Source organism: Pagrus major, chromosome 3, assembly GCF_040436345.1.
Source record: "Pagrus major chromosome 3, Pma_NU_1.0".
Lineage (NCBI taxonomy): Eukaryota > Metazoa > Chordata > Actinopteri > Spariformes > Sparidae > Pagrus > Pagrus major.
Window position 1 is genome coordinate 8,051,301 of NC_133217.1, and position 16,963 is coordinate 8,068,263.

Genomic DNA, 16,963 nt, shown 5'->3' on the forward strand with positions numbered 1-16,963 from the left:
ATTCCCAGGTTCCAGATTTCCCAATGTCAGATTAGATGCATATGATTCTGCAGGTCAAGAGTGATTAATCAATCTCGGAAAACAGTAACCAGACAGCAGACAGAGGTTGGCTTTCACTATGCATTATCACCCCTCCACCCCCCACCCCCCTCTCAAATGTGGTATGTTGATATTTCTCACCCATGTTGTAACTCTAGGTGGGATCAAGTACACACTGAGTATGAGTCAGACACAGTTCTTTCTGGTGTACGAGGAATTTTAACATGCATAGATCAAAAGGATGCCAGTTTTTGGATCCATCTTCAGCCTGTGTTTCATGTCGGAGAGGAGATACTTCTTTAATCTCAAGGCACAAATCCTTGCCTGGATCATACATGATGTACTGGTTTCTTGCGAATCAATTATACACCACCACACCGAACAAGATATTTTGAGGAAAATATCTATTTATCTTTGTATGTATCTGTATTTGCTTTTGAGCATGTACTCTGTTTTAATCCTGTTCTATTCAACCTACACAGGCACGTGGAACTGCAGCGAAAATGATCAGCCCTGCCATAGAGCAGCTATGCTGTAGATGACGGTGAACATTCATTGTAAGTGTGATTATGTAAGACATAGTTCTTGCTATTACTAAGACTTGACAGTAATCAAAATAGTGTCCTCCCACAGCACAGCCGCAGCTGAAGCTCTTTTGAAGGCAGTGGCCTACTTTACACAGTCTCTTCTCATATTCTTGATTTAATTTCAGAATGTAATAAGAAAGGCTATGATAACCTCTTCTGACCAGGACAAATGTAGCATGCCCATTCAAGATTATCTCTCTGGGGTGCACAGCAGAGGACATCCTTCAAATCAGAAACATGCAAAGCGCATTTTCTGTGCATTCTTCTGGCCCTGGGACTCCTGGGTACACCCTGCAGTCTAGTATCTAACTTTATTTGCTATGGTTGATGCCTGTCAGTGAACTAGCCACAGTTTGTGCCTTTCATGTATTTGCATTTGCCACTTTTGCAATGATAATTAAATTTCAAGTCACGATGCTAAGCATCAGTTTTTCTTAAAGATAAATACCAGCCACACTCTGAAAACCCCTGTAGGTCATAGACAACACTTACTGCTCTTTTGACTCCTCAAAGACTCTTTTATCTTGCCTGAATGTAAAATAGCTTCTGCCAGGCACAATAAAGAAAATGTTACTCGCTTCCCCAAGTCGTGACTCTGTTTCTTAAACCAAACAGTAGCCTGAAGTGACACCTCGAGATGGAGTGCATTCAAAATATTAACCGTTATCATACAGGATATGTGAAAATGATAACATATACAAAACAATAGATATTTCCATCTATATAATCTACAGCTTAATTAAGCTGACTGTCATGTGACGCATCTGTCAGCCTTGAACAGGTCAGTAACATTAGTGCAGCCACTTCTCCTCTTTGCAGAGTCTTCATGTTGGCATGCTAACACATAAATGCTAGCAATTAGCTCCAGAGATGGCTGACGCATCCTACAATGCGAACGATGCGCTCTCACTTCCGGTAATTAAAAGCATCACAAGAACTCTGTAGTTGTTTATGATGTAAAAACCGTCTTCATTGTGCTGTCCGCGGATTAATTTTCGTGCCAGTTGGATAGAGGAGTATTTAAAGAGTCTGGAAATGCCTTCTAAAGAGAGGTAAGTAAGGTTATTTTCAAACGACCTATTGGTTTGGATTTACCTTTAAAAAGTCTCAACATTAGCCTGATTAGCTTAGCCACGAACTTAAGCTAACTTTAGATAAGGCAGATAAGGCATACATTAGTTTAACTGCAACGTTTGGTTTGGCTAATTGTTTTAATTATTTACTCAGTGTGTAAATATTATGTAGTATATATGTTGAATTAGTCCTACACACAGTTTAAGTCGAAATAAGACTGTTTACCTAATGCTATCAAGTGTGTGTTTTCACCAACACAGACTCTGAAGGTGGGTCATTTAACAGCTTTTTTGTACTATAAAGTGATGTAGCAATGAATCCTAAAACCCAGAAATGTGTTAGCCTTTTTGCATAATCCGGTTCCCTTGTCTCAAAGTCAGTGGGTTTTTTGAATTGGTTTTCGATTAAATGTGGTCACCACAGGCTAAAGATATTTACATGTTTTGTTCTACAACATAAAATACATCATTAAATGTTCCACAATTGAATTATAAAAAGCTTGCGTGTCTTAAAAATGGCCGACAATGTAGTCTGTTTACAGCCTAACATCAGCTTTTTACTTGTTGCGATTTAATTTAGCTTCTGTGATGACAGCTGTATTGAAGTCTATGGGAGATGCATGGAAAGACACACTAAAACCCAACATATCTATGTCGTATGACTTCTGATAAAGAAATGCCACCAGAAAACGGGGAACACACTTCAGAGAGTAGGTTAACGACTGATTTTCTTTTATAGACATGTTTGTCCCTCAATTTCGTTTGGGAGAGGCTCCTGTTCGCAGTGTAATTGCAGTTTCATCAGCACTATTGGGTCGGTCCCATTTGGTCACAATATTATTAACCCTGTCAATCATTTGGAGAAAAAAAAAAAATCAGCAATCAACCTACTCTCTGACGTGTGTTCTTTCATTTTCTTGAAGTCATATGATGTAGATTTGTTAAGTTTCAGTGTGTTTCTCCATGCATCCCCGATAGACTTCAAAAACACTGTCACCACAGTCTGGCACCAAAGCAAGATTCAGTGACACAATGACCCTTCCGTCTTTTTTGGATTCCTTGAATTTTTGAAACCTCAAGCTACTGAATGAGAAGTCTAATCAGTTCGTATAACTCAAAACACCTGCAGGGATGCATGCTCTCTTAAAACAAAATGCCACTGCTTCAACTTTTTAAATACGACTAACCTGTAACCTCCTTGAAAAGTGAAGCAAAACATAAAACATTTTTGTACTATCGGACAAAAATATGAATGTGTTGTTCATTTTCACTCTCTAGCTGACCTGCTTCCTTTTCATCTCAACGTCCTGCTGAGCCTGTAAGAAGCCTGTGTCCTGCTGGTTCTTCATTTGTGTTTTGGTGAATTGATGGAGATGTGACACAGTTGTCTTCATGTATTTCAAGGTGAGTTCCTTCATAGTTCTTGTTTTTTAAGTTGTTAAAGAGTCTGCATGCCATGAGTCTAAAACTCTGCTGTATAATATGTGGTTGTAAAAAACTCATTCTGAGGTTTTTCTGTGACCTCCAGTTGCAGTCAAATAAAACATTCAGTAAGATAGATGTTGAAGGATAATATCCCACAGATGTTACAAAACATTAAGGCAAGTCTGACTTAGTTTGACACTAAATGCGTTGCACAAACTTCGAACAACTTACAAAAATTCTCATTAGGAAGTTTCAGTATCAAGCAACCCCAACAAAAGCCAGTGTGAGTCATTCCTCTTCCTTATCACAAGGGGAAATTTCCTAGTTGGCTGTCTGCCGTATATTCATGTTTTCCAAGCTCATAAAACATGCATTCTCCACCGCCGTGCATTGAACACGCCCTGCTGAAGAATCGCTCCTCAACTTGTTGGTATGCATGGAATTTGCAGGACTGTGACTCCGGATTCTGAAACCAATTATTCAAATAGCTGCCACTGTAACTGGCAGGGCAAGCGTGTCGAGAACAAGGGGAAGAAGCATCTCAGAGATTCATAATAAAATGTTCCCCCGCTGTATGGGAGAGTTACTTGTCTGCGCCATTTTAAGATAGAGCCCGATGTCCTTGGGTTTTAGTTTTTAGATCAGTCATGTGTGAGATAATTGTGATCTAAGGTACTGCACCGGGATGAATCAAAGTCTATTCTATACTGTATGTACTGTGTGTTTGTGTGCACAGCAAAGCCTTTTCATGCTGTTTCTATGTTCATGGATGTGGAATGTGACCCCAACATAATATCCCATTGTGGCTAAATAGTGAATTAGTGATGGGATGGATGGATAAATAGGCTAACCTTTCCATCTCACCTGCCCACTGTGATGTGATCAACTGTGGTTATAAGAGAAAAAAAACATACAGTTACAGAATTACTTTCCAGGAAGTGTCACGACGTTGATTAATTTTCCATCAGGCCATCCAGTTTCCTGCTCATTTCGTAAACAAGTCACAAAAGCACGACCGTCCGAGCTATGAAATATGAGAGCATCGGAAATATCATTTTTCATTTATCCTGTTCTGAATACCTGGCATTTAAAATTCATAGAGCATCTTGTGGCGTATTGTTAGACTTTTGGTGAGGGATGTCCTTAGGCCACCCCATTAATCTCTATTAAACGGGGACATGTCAGCCAACTGTGTGTGTGTGTGTGTGTGTGTGTGTGTGTGTGGATTTGATGCTGAATTTGTGAGTCTTTTCAGCATCCGGTGTCAGGTGTTTGGCGGTACAGTTGCATAAAACTTGGCCTTTCCTTAGTTTCTGATTGATTTCTAACACCATTGGTACATAAGACAAAAGAATTTCATGTAGTCGAATAAACACGTTCACACTACCTGAAAGCTGTCGTCCAAGTTGCTACATCAGTCATAATACGAAATTTCATCTCTGATTGCTCAAGCACCAACATCTGCATAATTATTTCACTGTGTGCCCTTCATACCACACAAGTATGTTCCAATTAGTGGTGATATATTGGCTTGACATCTCGTTTAGTGAGGACGGGCAGATTGCAGAGCCCTGATTGAAAGCTTAATGAATGATTCATAATCTGAAATGAAATGGACATTTTCATTTGGGCATCTGCGACAATCATTAGCAGGACACGTAGCATTTATACACTAGAAAAAAACCCCACAAACGATGTCAATGTAGAGGTGTTGATTGATCGTACCTGTAAATGTCTGTCGATGCTGTTACAATACAAACCAAAGTGTATGCTAATTGAGACACATTTTCAGAGGTTTTAGTTGCCATTTGAATTTTAATTTCCACACGTTGTATTTAAAGAGTTTCACACGCTGTATGATACCTTGTTCAACTCAACAACGTTTTCACTCTATCACATATTGCTAATTCTCTTCTTTCTGGGTGTTGGAGGAACGATTTGAGCAGGAGGGGATGTTGTCTTATGTGAAACAAACAGATGGGACAACAACTTGACCTACTTCTTCATCTGGACCACTCTGAATAGAAAGAAGGATGACTAGAGGGAGAAGTAGAGCTTGTTTTTGATCTGCTTCAATTCCCTTTGCTTACTGTATTCACCTTATTTTACTTTCTTCAGCCAGTTATTCATGTCACATAAATTAGAGGCCAGATATTTCTGACTTCCAAAACGTGGGTAAAGATGGTAATCAACCAGAAAATAACAAGACGCCTCCCGTGTATAGTCTTTTTTAAGGAGTTAAGATGTCTGATTTGGGTAAAATCTTTCAGATAAGGGATGTGCTTGTCAAAGAGAAATAGAGACCTAGATATTGGAGCAATCCTCCAGGGCTATTCCCAGTTCCTCTGTGTGTTGTGTGCATGAAGCTGCTTGGCTGTATGATAAATGACCTGTGTTTTAAGAAGCCAGGAGGGTCAGCTCTGCCATATCAACCATGACAGCTTTATGCTTTAAACCCCTAATGAAGATTGAGGAAACTGGTTGTGTGAGAGGAGGGGTGGGAATCATATTGTGATTAGGAGTCTTTGGTATGCAATTCTTAATGCCATTTTTCTGATAGCAAGCCAAGCTGACAGAGTGTATTCATCTGGAAAATATTGAATGCGTGCAGATGGTCTGTTTTAATAGTATTGTCATCATCAGCCTCTGAAAAGGAAGACCTGCATCCTGTCACCTGTGTTGCACTTTGGATTTGAATATTTCACCATTTGAATATCTCACAACTTAGCTAAATGTGTGGCTTCCTCTTTATGTTGTGGGCAATGTAGAGTCATGCAGCCACAGTTCACATCTGTATCCACTGTGACATATTCAAAAACACTTTACCCTCGTATTTGTTCTTTCATTCAGAAAGCCCTTGACGCTGATTGTAATGTGCATGTGATATAATTGCGTAGGTCAAACTGTATGTGCCTCTGTTTTGAAATACAGCTGCAGATGATGACTTGAAAGGCTTTCATATTTTTCCCACATGTGGAGAGCAGTTACCCCCTGGCAGCCTATTCTGTTCACTTCCCACGCCTCTTTAACAGTACCATGAATTGTGTTGCAAACCATTGCAATAATTGCCTGTTTTTTTTTCACCCCGGGCCGCAGGAGAATGTAATCCTTGCACACGGAGACATGAATAAAAATATGTGTACCTGCCCAGGGGAAATACAGGTAATGGGGCTAATGTACACATGTCAACAGGAGCAGATGTCCAGCGGCTCTGCTGTAGACTGCTGCTGCCTCGCTCAGTACAGCACCATGGACAGCGAAGAGGCTTCCAGCATGAACTCTCCGCTGTCCATGGTGCTGAAACTCTGCTGTGTTTCTCCACAAATTTAGGATATTACAGGAGAGAGTTAAGAGGATAATCATAATGGCTATATTGGTATACATCCTCTCTCAGTTCCAATGTAAAGAACTTTTCCTGGGACCCCCCCCCCCCCAACAAGGACACCTCAGGGTGTCTGAACCTGACTTCACAGTCTGCGTTTGGCACATTTTGTTTAACTGCTTTCCTTTGTCACTCTGTTTATAAGACAACTAAATAAAACATTTAAAAAACAAGCAGATTCTGAATATTTATTCTTTAAACTTAAGTGGGAATCCTCCTCTCATCCTCGGGTTGAGACTGTCTTTTATTATGTCTCATCATGCTCAAGGACACGTCGGCAGGTACGGCTGCACGGGGAATCAAAGCCCAGGTTTGTGTGGGAACAATCGCTCCATCCCTGAGGAAACGCATTCATAATGAGTCGCTGAATATACAGCTCTAAGAAGAGTGTTTAATGTTACTGTTGCGTGACGCGCAACATAACAGAGATACACGTGTATGCAGCCCTGTATATATTTTAACTAGCCCGCTCAGTGCATGTCTGAAACGTCGTCTGCTTCCTATAACATAAAAAGCTCAGTAAATCAGCCGTTGGCTGTCAAGCCGCTGATGAGTCTGCCCTGCATAAAGCCTATGCAGCCTTTCCACCAGGCTGTTGTATCCCTCTCCTCCTCCTCATCCTCCTCCTCCTCCCCTCCCTCGTTTCCTCTCCTCCTCCACATTCAGTGCTCCCTCTTGCGCGCACGGTGAGCAGCAGCAGCAGCGGCTTCAGCGCTTCTCTGACGCACCATCGGCGATGAGCATCCCAGTCCCACGGGCTGTCAAGGCAGACTCTCTCGACATCTCCCCGTCGGACCTCTGCGGTCAAGCTTTCGACATCAGCTCTGTTTGATTTGATCTGTTTTCCGTATCGCATTCTCGTCTCGTAATTTGTCAGATTCGGCGGTGCGTTTGGCTGGGATGCCCACAGTTGCCATCTCTTGGCTGGGAATTTACTTCGGAGGTGATTTTTTTTGTATCTGCAACAACTGTCAGCGAAAGTGATTGATTCCTGTCTGCACTTAGAGGGTGCCCTCCTGTTTTCGGGGCATCCTTCAGGACATTCTTGTGCTTCTTTAAGTGGTGAAGTCAAATGAAAGGTGAAAAGGGGGGTTGAATTAGAGGGGCTGTTTTGAGAGGAGATCGTTTGGATGACGGACATCGAGAGGCACTAGCTCTGCAACGCGAATCTCTGCGCCCTTGGAATATTCTTACAGAGTCCCTGTTATAGGGTAGAAATATTTTTCTCAGTTTGCAGTCATAATCTGTACGACCAGTTTGCCCACTGCAGGGGCTGCTGCGGCTCTCGCGTCTGCTCTGTTTTGAAATACGATTTCCTTGACGGGCGGGCGTCTGAGCATCCCGGACGAGCCCGAATTTGCAATGCCCAAACAGTGAGGGTACGGCGGGATCTCGTTTGGTCACCCTGCACGGTCGCATGGCTCCAGCCCGGAGGGACTGCAGCGGCTGGGAGATGTTCCTCCCGACGGGATGCCTGCTCCTCTCTGTTTTGCTATTTCACCCTGCCCTGGCCAAGGTGTGCAACGACCGCACCAAACACGGACAGGACAACAGCTGGTTCGCCAGGGACGGGGAAAACTTGCCCATCATGGTTCTTATGCCCATGAACGAGTCGGCCCTGATGAGCAGCATCAGCCAGGGGATCGAGCCGGCGGTCCAACTGGCCATCCAGCACATACGGGAGTCCAGGAAGTACTCGTTCTCACTCATCACCAAAATCTACGACACCGAGGTAAACATGCAGCATAAATCCCTCCATTAAGCTGCAGCTGATTGTCTCTGGCGTGTTTTAAAACAGTTGTATATGGCTGAGGCTGAGTGTGTGTATGCGTGTGTGCCCGCGCGTGTGTACATGTCACGTGCATGTGTGTGTGTGTGTGTGTGTGGCGCGCGCGCATTGCCCCGCACGCTCCACACATTGTGCGTCCAAGGGGAAACGCTGGTGTCCTGTAATGTTTGGTGTGTGTGCAGCATGTCGTGCACCCCCCAAATGACAGGTGTTGGTGCGTCTTTCTCATCTTCATCCATGTCGCCTGCCGCTCAGAGTGCATTTAAATGTAAGCTGGCATCATGAGGCACTGCATCACCCGGGCACTGTAAAGGCACTCACTCCTGCTCTCCCTGCGCTGGACGGTTTGATAGTTACCGCAATCTCAGGATGAAAACAGAATGACAAGGCTGATGTCATTCAGCGCCGTCACCCAGTCGGAAAATTCAATCAAACGCTGATTTTTTTTATGCAATCGTCACTTCATAAGGTCTGTATGGCTTTGCGCTATAACGCTTTTTAGTCACGAATTAGTGTCATTTTTTAACGATTAAAAGGTTGTTCTCATCATGCCTGAAGATGGCGGTAATTGGATGTAGCTACGATTCCACTTCTGGCTCTTTGCACCCTTGAAAGGAGCTGCATCTCACAAGCGTCCAAACTCCAAATCAACATCTGTTTATTTGATAACAGTAACAACAATAGTTTGCCGCTCCAAGTCCCCCTTGAAGTTGAGTCGTAGCTAAATGTCTGCAAGCTTCGAAGATGAACAGTCCTCCTTCACTTGTTTGCGCTGGAGTTGTTTGAATCAGTCAACAGCACTTAAATGGGCCTTTTGGGCTTTAAGTGAGCTACATGCTTTGGAGGACATGGAGGTGCATGTAAGGATGCTGATAGTGTCAAAATATAACAGCAAGATAAATCTATTAAACGACAGTAAATAACTGTATTTATAATTTATCTCGATTTGTCACGTCTGCCTTAGCAGTAGTCCTTTTGGTTTGTACTGTATCTGGCAGTGTATCTGCACAGGTGTGTCTGTGTGAAAGAGCACACATATCTCTGTTGACAGAGGTAAGCCCTCTCAGGCGGCATGCGCTCAGACCATGGGATTAATATGCTCTTATGAGAGTTATGATTTTTCCCCTTCTATTCCCCGTGAGAGAAAGATGAGCTGCAAGCAAGGGGTCAGTGGGCCAGCCTGACATCCGCTCACTGGGACTGTCTGATGGTGATGCCGCTTTCTAATACTGGCAATCAATGGGAACTCATAAGAACAGTGTTATTTGATGACTTTGTGGTCATAGGCTAAACTCTGCTACACTGTGGCACTGCCAATCCCATGGTATTTGACTTTTGTTTCGTATACAGGCCAGCTCAAAATCCAAGCTCTGATCATGTTTTTGGAAACTGCACTGAACACTTACTTGGTTTCGCCCAGTGCCCAGATGCTTGCTAACTGGAATATATGGTCAACACTCATAATTTTCATTTATCCTATAGAGTGCTGCAGGGATGAAGTATTTATAGGCTAACCCGAAAGTTAGCATCACCCTGGTAAATAAGCTCTGTGGCAAACACAAGTTTATGACATTTACACGTTTTACTCAGCAAGATAATCTTAACAAATGAACATCCTTTATATGATTTTTGAAGCGTAAATGTAATCAATAGAAATAAAAATCTAATGTTACGCTATAAACAAACTACGTCGTCGTCACATGACTTCACTACCATTATGTGTATTACTACGCTGTACTATACACACTAACTATAAACTGATCAATCCACAAGTTGGAAAGTTAGAGTTAAAATACTTTGCAACTAAAGTTTGGTTGTAAAGACGGACTAGATGAGTCTCTGTGTATGATTATGATGATATTTAATGTCCCCGACATCCTCTGTAACTGACATATTTTATGTGGTACAACAAAACATGAAAATCTCTTAAGCTTATGTAATCCAAAGACCTTATTTCAGGCATTAAACCAAAAAGCCATTAAAAAAATCCATTGACTTAGAGAGGAGGGAACGAGAAGTGCAAAAATGCTAACTTATTTCCAGGTTTTTTGGACTCATTCCTGCAGCAGTCTATAAGTGGCAGACCTCATAGACATGTATTTCTTACTAGATTAATTGTTTAAAAAAGGATGCCTGGTAGGTCTGGCCTTAATAACTCAAAAAAAGGACCCTGCCAGCAACTTAGAGTATATTTACAAGCTATTGCAAATCGTCTGGCACATCCTGGCATGGTTAAAGTCAACAAGAGACCACAGAGAACACTGTGAAGTGCAAAAGGCAATATATTACTGCAACATAATATCGTCGTTTACAGGGAATAATAAAGAAAGTCAAAGACTTTAGTGGGAGGAACATGATTTCAATAACATCTTAAGATATGAGAAACTATTATTGTTTGTTCGTATCAGACAAAATGGTCTGGAGTGTGTCTCAACACTTACAGGTGGATCAGACCTTTGCCCAGGACAGGGTTATTGCTGAAGTGTTGACTATATTGCTTTTGGAGCCTTTGACATGTTTATAGGAGCAATAATACGAAGTGAGTGATGACTGGGCTTTAAACAATTTACCATACATGTGGTCATTATTGCGTTTATTGACCTATAATCTTTCACTTACACATGAATAAAAGTCCTGAACACAGACACATACACACACTACACACATCTGCACAGCTCCCTCACATACCACATGCTTATGTCAGAAAACAATACATGCATCAGTGCGTTTGCTGCAGCTAGCAGCGGGCCAAGTGTGTGCCTGTGCTGTGTTTGTACACGTGTGTGTGTATGTGTGTGAGCACTGGGATTTAGCCTGGCAGATGTAAGTAATCAGTCCCTGAGCAGAGGCTCTTTATCCCTTTATCCCCTGTCGGTGGAGCCATGGGTAGACAGGGCAGGCCCAGTCCATCCCCTGGTGGTGTGGAGCTGGGTGGTGGTGCTGATGATGGGATGGTGAGGCACTAGGTGGCTGTCCCACAGTAACAGGCCTGAGAGCTGAGGCTGTGCTGCAAGAATGAGGTAGTTAGTTGTTGGAGGTTTGGAGAAGCAGTTAGTAAGAAGTTGAGCAGATGTCCTGACGTGGAGAGACTGGATATGAGATCTAATGTGGGCTGGTGTGGAACCAGTTTGATCAGGCCAAAGCTAGACTCCTAATATGTTTCAGTAACATTGGCATTGTAGCAGGCTGAGGCAGTTGCAGATGAGAATACATATTTGCTTTAAAACCAGAGCATTGCAGGTAGAAAAGAAGAAGGATGGATTATATCAACTGGGAGGCTTAGCGCTGGAGCTAGAGCTGGAGCTGGAGCCTCCACCGCAGCTCTAGATGTGTGAGTGTGGGTTTTAGTGTAACCGAGGACTGATACTGTAACTCTGCAGGCTTAGCTGATCAAAGCTTTGGAGAGGACAGGAAGCACTGGAAGAGGATGGAAGGGAGACTTTGGGCAGCGAGAGCATTCAAGGCTAAGCTACGCTAGTTCACCGGCTTATAGGATGTGTGACGGGCCCTTGAGAAGAGCCACTCAGGAAAGATCACTTTTTTAGCAGAATAGTTTACAATGTGTTTTGAACTGGTAGTTTTTAATTTACTGTTGTGGTATGTCAAGTATGCACAATGTGACTGCAATATTTAAAAAAAGTGTTAAATGCGATTGTATGAACTGTATGAACTAGGATATCTGTGAAAGTTGACAGATTTATACTACTCTTCATTCGATAAAGGTTTTCTAGTCTTATGTACTGTTAGCGCAACACAGTAATAGTCAGACTTGTTTTGAGAACTGTTCTGTTAATGGAGGGACTAAGGCAAAAGGCCAGTTTTAGAATATTTGAGATACATCCGTGTCACAGATTGAGGAAAACTCAAAAGCTAGGGGTGCCAAAACGTATTGTCTTATCAATATATGTACATAATCTTGATCATTTTGGCTGACTTTGATATTACCTGTTGTGGTTACATGCAATTTTTATTAACAGAGCGCAAGAGTCCATTTTATTTATTGTTCTGGTTGTGTGGTTTTATTTTATTTATGTCTTATTTATTAAGGATATTTCAATATATATATAATAGAATATTCTTAATACTTCAGAGTTCTTTGAAAGGGTGTAATTGCATTATTATTCTATTATATCATCATGATATCAGTGGCATAAAATGGTCTTTAATTTACAATAATATCATTTATCAACACTTTTTCTGGGACAATATACCATCCAACAGAAGTAGTTACTGTGGCAGGCCTAGTTGTGGTGATGTTACTGCAGGCGGTAAAATGCCTTACCTTTAACCAAGCTGGAGTACCAGACACGGCCACTTATATACTGTGTTTTGAATTCGGTAAGGTCCTTTATCTACGCTCAGATGGTTGTTAGAGTTTCAATGCAAAATGACAGCTCTACCACCTATACGTCAGCAGTAATCCAACACCTCTTGTCAGTTGTGGGAAATGTATCGATGAAGGCAAGAAGTGTCTCATCTAAGGCAGAGAGAAATCTGATATCATGTCTTGGGATCTTATTTTCTGTGATCACTTTGAAAAGAGCAGTCTGCTCTTCTTGGAAGAAAACTTAAATCTCATTCATGAACTTTTAGTGAACGTGCACCCGTGCTATCATGTTTCCTATATTGTGGCAGTCAGAAGAATGAACACATGTATTTTTAAAGGAAAATCAATATGACCACAAAGACACAGAGTCTGCAGTTGGAGATGCTGATCTTGGCCATGAACAGCACACCAGATACTGTATGCAGATGGGTATTTATAGTATATGACTGTCCATTCATGCAGTACTATGGCCCTCCTGAGACTATGTTAGCAGTGACCTATGTTTAGAGATACTGCACACAGATATGAATTGCTTCTCCTGCTTTACTCCGAGGACTAGATGCAACATGTCACATTTGTGCACATGTTGGCAAGCCTGAAACCGCCGTACAGTACCCTTGTTCACAGAGGGAAGAACACCCCCCTGAGCGAATAAAAGGCATTCTGTCATTTTGTCAGAATAAGTTAGGTTTGTGGCGAAAAGGCATTACCATAATTGAGGTCAGGATGCTGCTAAGCGTAGGTCTTAAGTCAAAGCGAGCTGGTTCAGGGCTGTTGGTTCTTTTTAGTGTTTAAGGGGAATTTGTTTTAGCAAAGTGCCATTTGCTTGTAGTGTAAGTCTGATATATATTTATTCAGAAAGTGCCCTTTACTGATCTTACTGATTCACACGCTGTAACTCACCTTTGAGCTTTTGTGTAAAACCATCTGACATGGGGCCAAATGAAGCAGCGCCTTTGGACATCTTATATGTCAGGGTCTCATACTGTACTGCCACGTATTATCTAAATATCTGACAACTTTTCTGCACCGAGGCGGTGACCCAGGGGGGTCAACAAAGATTGCCTGTCACTTGTTCCTAGGAGAGGGCGAATATTCAGGGATAGTAAGGAAAAGCAGCCCGTGACAGCCTCGGGTACTCTCTCGGCATACAGAAAGTGCTGAGTGTGGCTGTATCCACTGACCTGACACAGATAGTGGGGATCAATGTGCAGCAGCCCTCCTCATAGAACGAACAGGATCTCAGGGGAGAATCGGAGAGAGAGGCGAGAGAAAAAGAGATGTGTAGGACTATGGGATGGAGATCCCGAAATAGGATTATATCACCAGGAAGAGGAAATGGCCAGCCTCTTAATTCTTATTGGATCATAATGTAATGCCATTTACGTTGTTTCTCTGAGGCTACATCGTTTAATGGCTGTGTGGAAAAGAAGCAATTACTGCATGCAATGAGGTAGGCACATTAGATCTGTTAAAGGCTTCCAAGATCTTGTGTTGTTTTTCAATGATATAATTTTACAGTTCATGAGAATATTGTTTTAGTATTATTTTAATGTTTTATTTTTTCACTGATTCAGGCGAAATTAGAGAAACATGGGTCATCGTTTAATGAAGTCACTAAATTTGAGCACTAATTGCTGACCTTTGTCTGAGTCATGCCGCCAGTGGCCTGAAGGGCTTGAGCAAGACAATCATAAATGTGAACTTTCCTGATAAAAGAGGCTTTTAATGTGGCCTGAAGCTGTCGTTATAACAGATACTGTGACACACAAGCACACACATAGCATAGCACATAAATGGAAGTGTGCTCATACACATACTGCATGAAAACATGCAGTCACTGCATACACAGACCTCTCTCCTCCCTTCACACACTCACATACACACATGGCACATACACTCCACATATGGTCAAGGCTGTTTTCAGTCGGCACCCCTGCAGCACTGCCCGAGGTCAGGACAGTGTGGTCATTTGAGCAGTTCGACATGGAGTGTTGTTCAGTTCCAATAAAAACAGAATCACAGCATCATCAGATTGCTTTGTACAACGTCAGCGCCATTCATCCATCCTTCCTCATTATGTCACTATGTGGGGGTAGTCAAAAACACTACCTCACTAAAAACAATTTTCAACAGCCATTTGAAACCAGTGTGACATGACAAAAAAAATCGATGTCTCTTTGTACAATGCATTTAGATTTTTTTACTGCCTTACACATAGTATTTTTTCTATCTTTTATTGTACTCTATGACTCTTGCAATCATCGCTGTTTTTTGTTTAATTTAATTTGATCAAGGAATTTAAAATAAATCTAAAGTTTACTTGTGTAAATTGGAAATGGAAGGTGCAAAATTTGCATGAATTCTTTCTTTCTTTCTTTCTTTCTTTCTTTCTTTCTTTCTTTCTTTCTTTCTTTCTTTCTTTACTCACTGAAAAGACACACAGTAGACGTCCTGGGCTTTGCGGATTCTCACATTTGTCGGATTCAATACTCGGGTTAGGGTCCATCATTTTCTGTCTACCACTGCTTTAACCACAATTGACCTGACCTCTTGACCACTATTTACTGTTCAACCTGGAGGTTTGTCCTGAAGCTTAAAAAGAGAAATAAGTCAAGTTTGACTGCTCGTTTTCTCTGGTACATTACTCCACACTGACCACAGGGCAACATCGTCTTTCTAACATGTTGATAACAATGCTTTATTTGATAGATAATAACTGTGTTCTGAGCAGTAAAATTCAATAGGTGAGTTCAAATGTGTAAAAGAAATTAGCCTTCTAGCTTTCTCCACCTTGAATTTTCCTGGAGTAGATTACAGTATGTTTTACTGAACCTCATGTATGTTGCTAATTTGATAGAGCAAGAGAGAGTGTTGGGCATTATCTCTCGTATGTGTAGTCACCCCGCAGGGCCCGATTTGCAGACCAAGTCAAGGGCTAATTGAATGAGAGAGGCAATGGCTGAATTCAATTTCAAAAGCACCTTAAGCAAGTCCCGCTGGTGGCTTGCAAAGTCAAAATGTGTGTTTGTACATGAGTGCAGCTGGAGGTTGAGAAAGGATGGGAAATATTATGTATCCTGGATGTGTGGGCGGAGGGACTTATTTGAATATCTCAGAGACTGGTGAATGTGATTCTTCCAGATGGACCCAATCACCCCACACTGATATTGTTGAAAATCACTGGAGCCTCCTGTTAAAATTCAGCACAGCTAGAATGCTGTTAAGAGTGTCACTGTCATTACTGCACATGTTTTTTTTACTATCTTCCTGTCGACGTGGCTTTTCTGTACTGGTAAATCTGCCTGAGTGCAACTGGCTGGAACATAATTCAGCTCTTTTTTTAGCCCATTGAAGAAATAATATACAGTGAAGTGCCCTGTTGTCAGCCCAGACAGATGCATGGCTTGGTCAGTGGACTGTACTTTGGTCAGTACCATCACTTCGGAGTAGGGTCAGGCAAAATGGCCTTAAAATAATAACACTAAATCACCACACATAATATATATGGCAATATTTTGAAATCTCCTCAAAAGCACTTCATACATGTGAGCAACAAATATCAGGATATTTCTTGACAAAATACCTTGAAATTTATATTGCAGCAATATTGTCGGGATGAGTATTGTTACTTTCACCAAATATTGACACAGTGATATTTTCAATAAATAATCAGTTTGGTGAGTTCAGAAAATCACATCACACATGACAACACTTATGACATATCACAGTATAAATATATCTAAAATCATAGACGATATATAATCACTCTCACATTGTCTATTGTCGCTTCTGAAAAGATTAATACAGTATCTAAAACTCTACATATGTTTGCCCTGAATTCATTGCATCTTAATTACAGCCACGCATCAAGGTCTTGCGGAAAAAACTTTAATGAATTCAGTTTGTGATAATCAATTAGGTTTCAAATGAATTTGTCATTGTCAAATTTTAATCTTCCTTTCTTTGTGTCGTGCTATTGTGTTTTCCCAGCAGATGCTATGATGAGACATCTGTCAGCATGCCCCCTCCTTGTCTTGTTCTTTCTTTTCACTAAGACTCTCCCGTCATTGAGATGCACAATGATGACTCCAAAAAGTGGCGAAGCAGGCATCTGGCTGCCATTAGCATTAAACAAACAGTTACTCTCTGATTCACATGGCTGTACTGCGGTGGTGAGGGGAGGGACACCCACTGGGAAATCACCCAGGAGACAGGAACGGTGGTGGGAGGATGGATGAAGAGGTGTGGGAGGCAGAAAATTGGGACTTTAGGAGGACCAGATTGGGGAAGGTGTAGAGTTGAGGTGGAGTGTGACGCAGATACACACAAAAATGCCAC

At 41.8% G+C, this 16,963-nt stretch overlaps 1 protein-coding gene across 1 annotated transcript in view; it reads left to right on the forward strand.

The window, feature by feature from the left end:
- Window positions 1-1,572: 1,572 nt before the first annotated feature.
- Window positions 1,573-16,963, forward strand: part of gabbr2 (gamma-aminobutyric acid (GABA) B receptor, 2) — a 191,140-nt gene continuing 175,749 nt past the window's right edge. Inside the window, exons 1-2 of the mRNA XM_073463307.1 lie at window positions 1,573-1,678; window positions 2,978-3,103. Coding sequence (XP_073319408.1) covers window positions 3,092-3,103 — 12 coding nt within the window. The 5' untranslated portion in view covers window positions 1,573-1,678; window positions 2,978-3,091. The remainder of the gene's footprint in view (window positions 1,679-2,977; window positions 3,104-16,963) is intronic.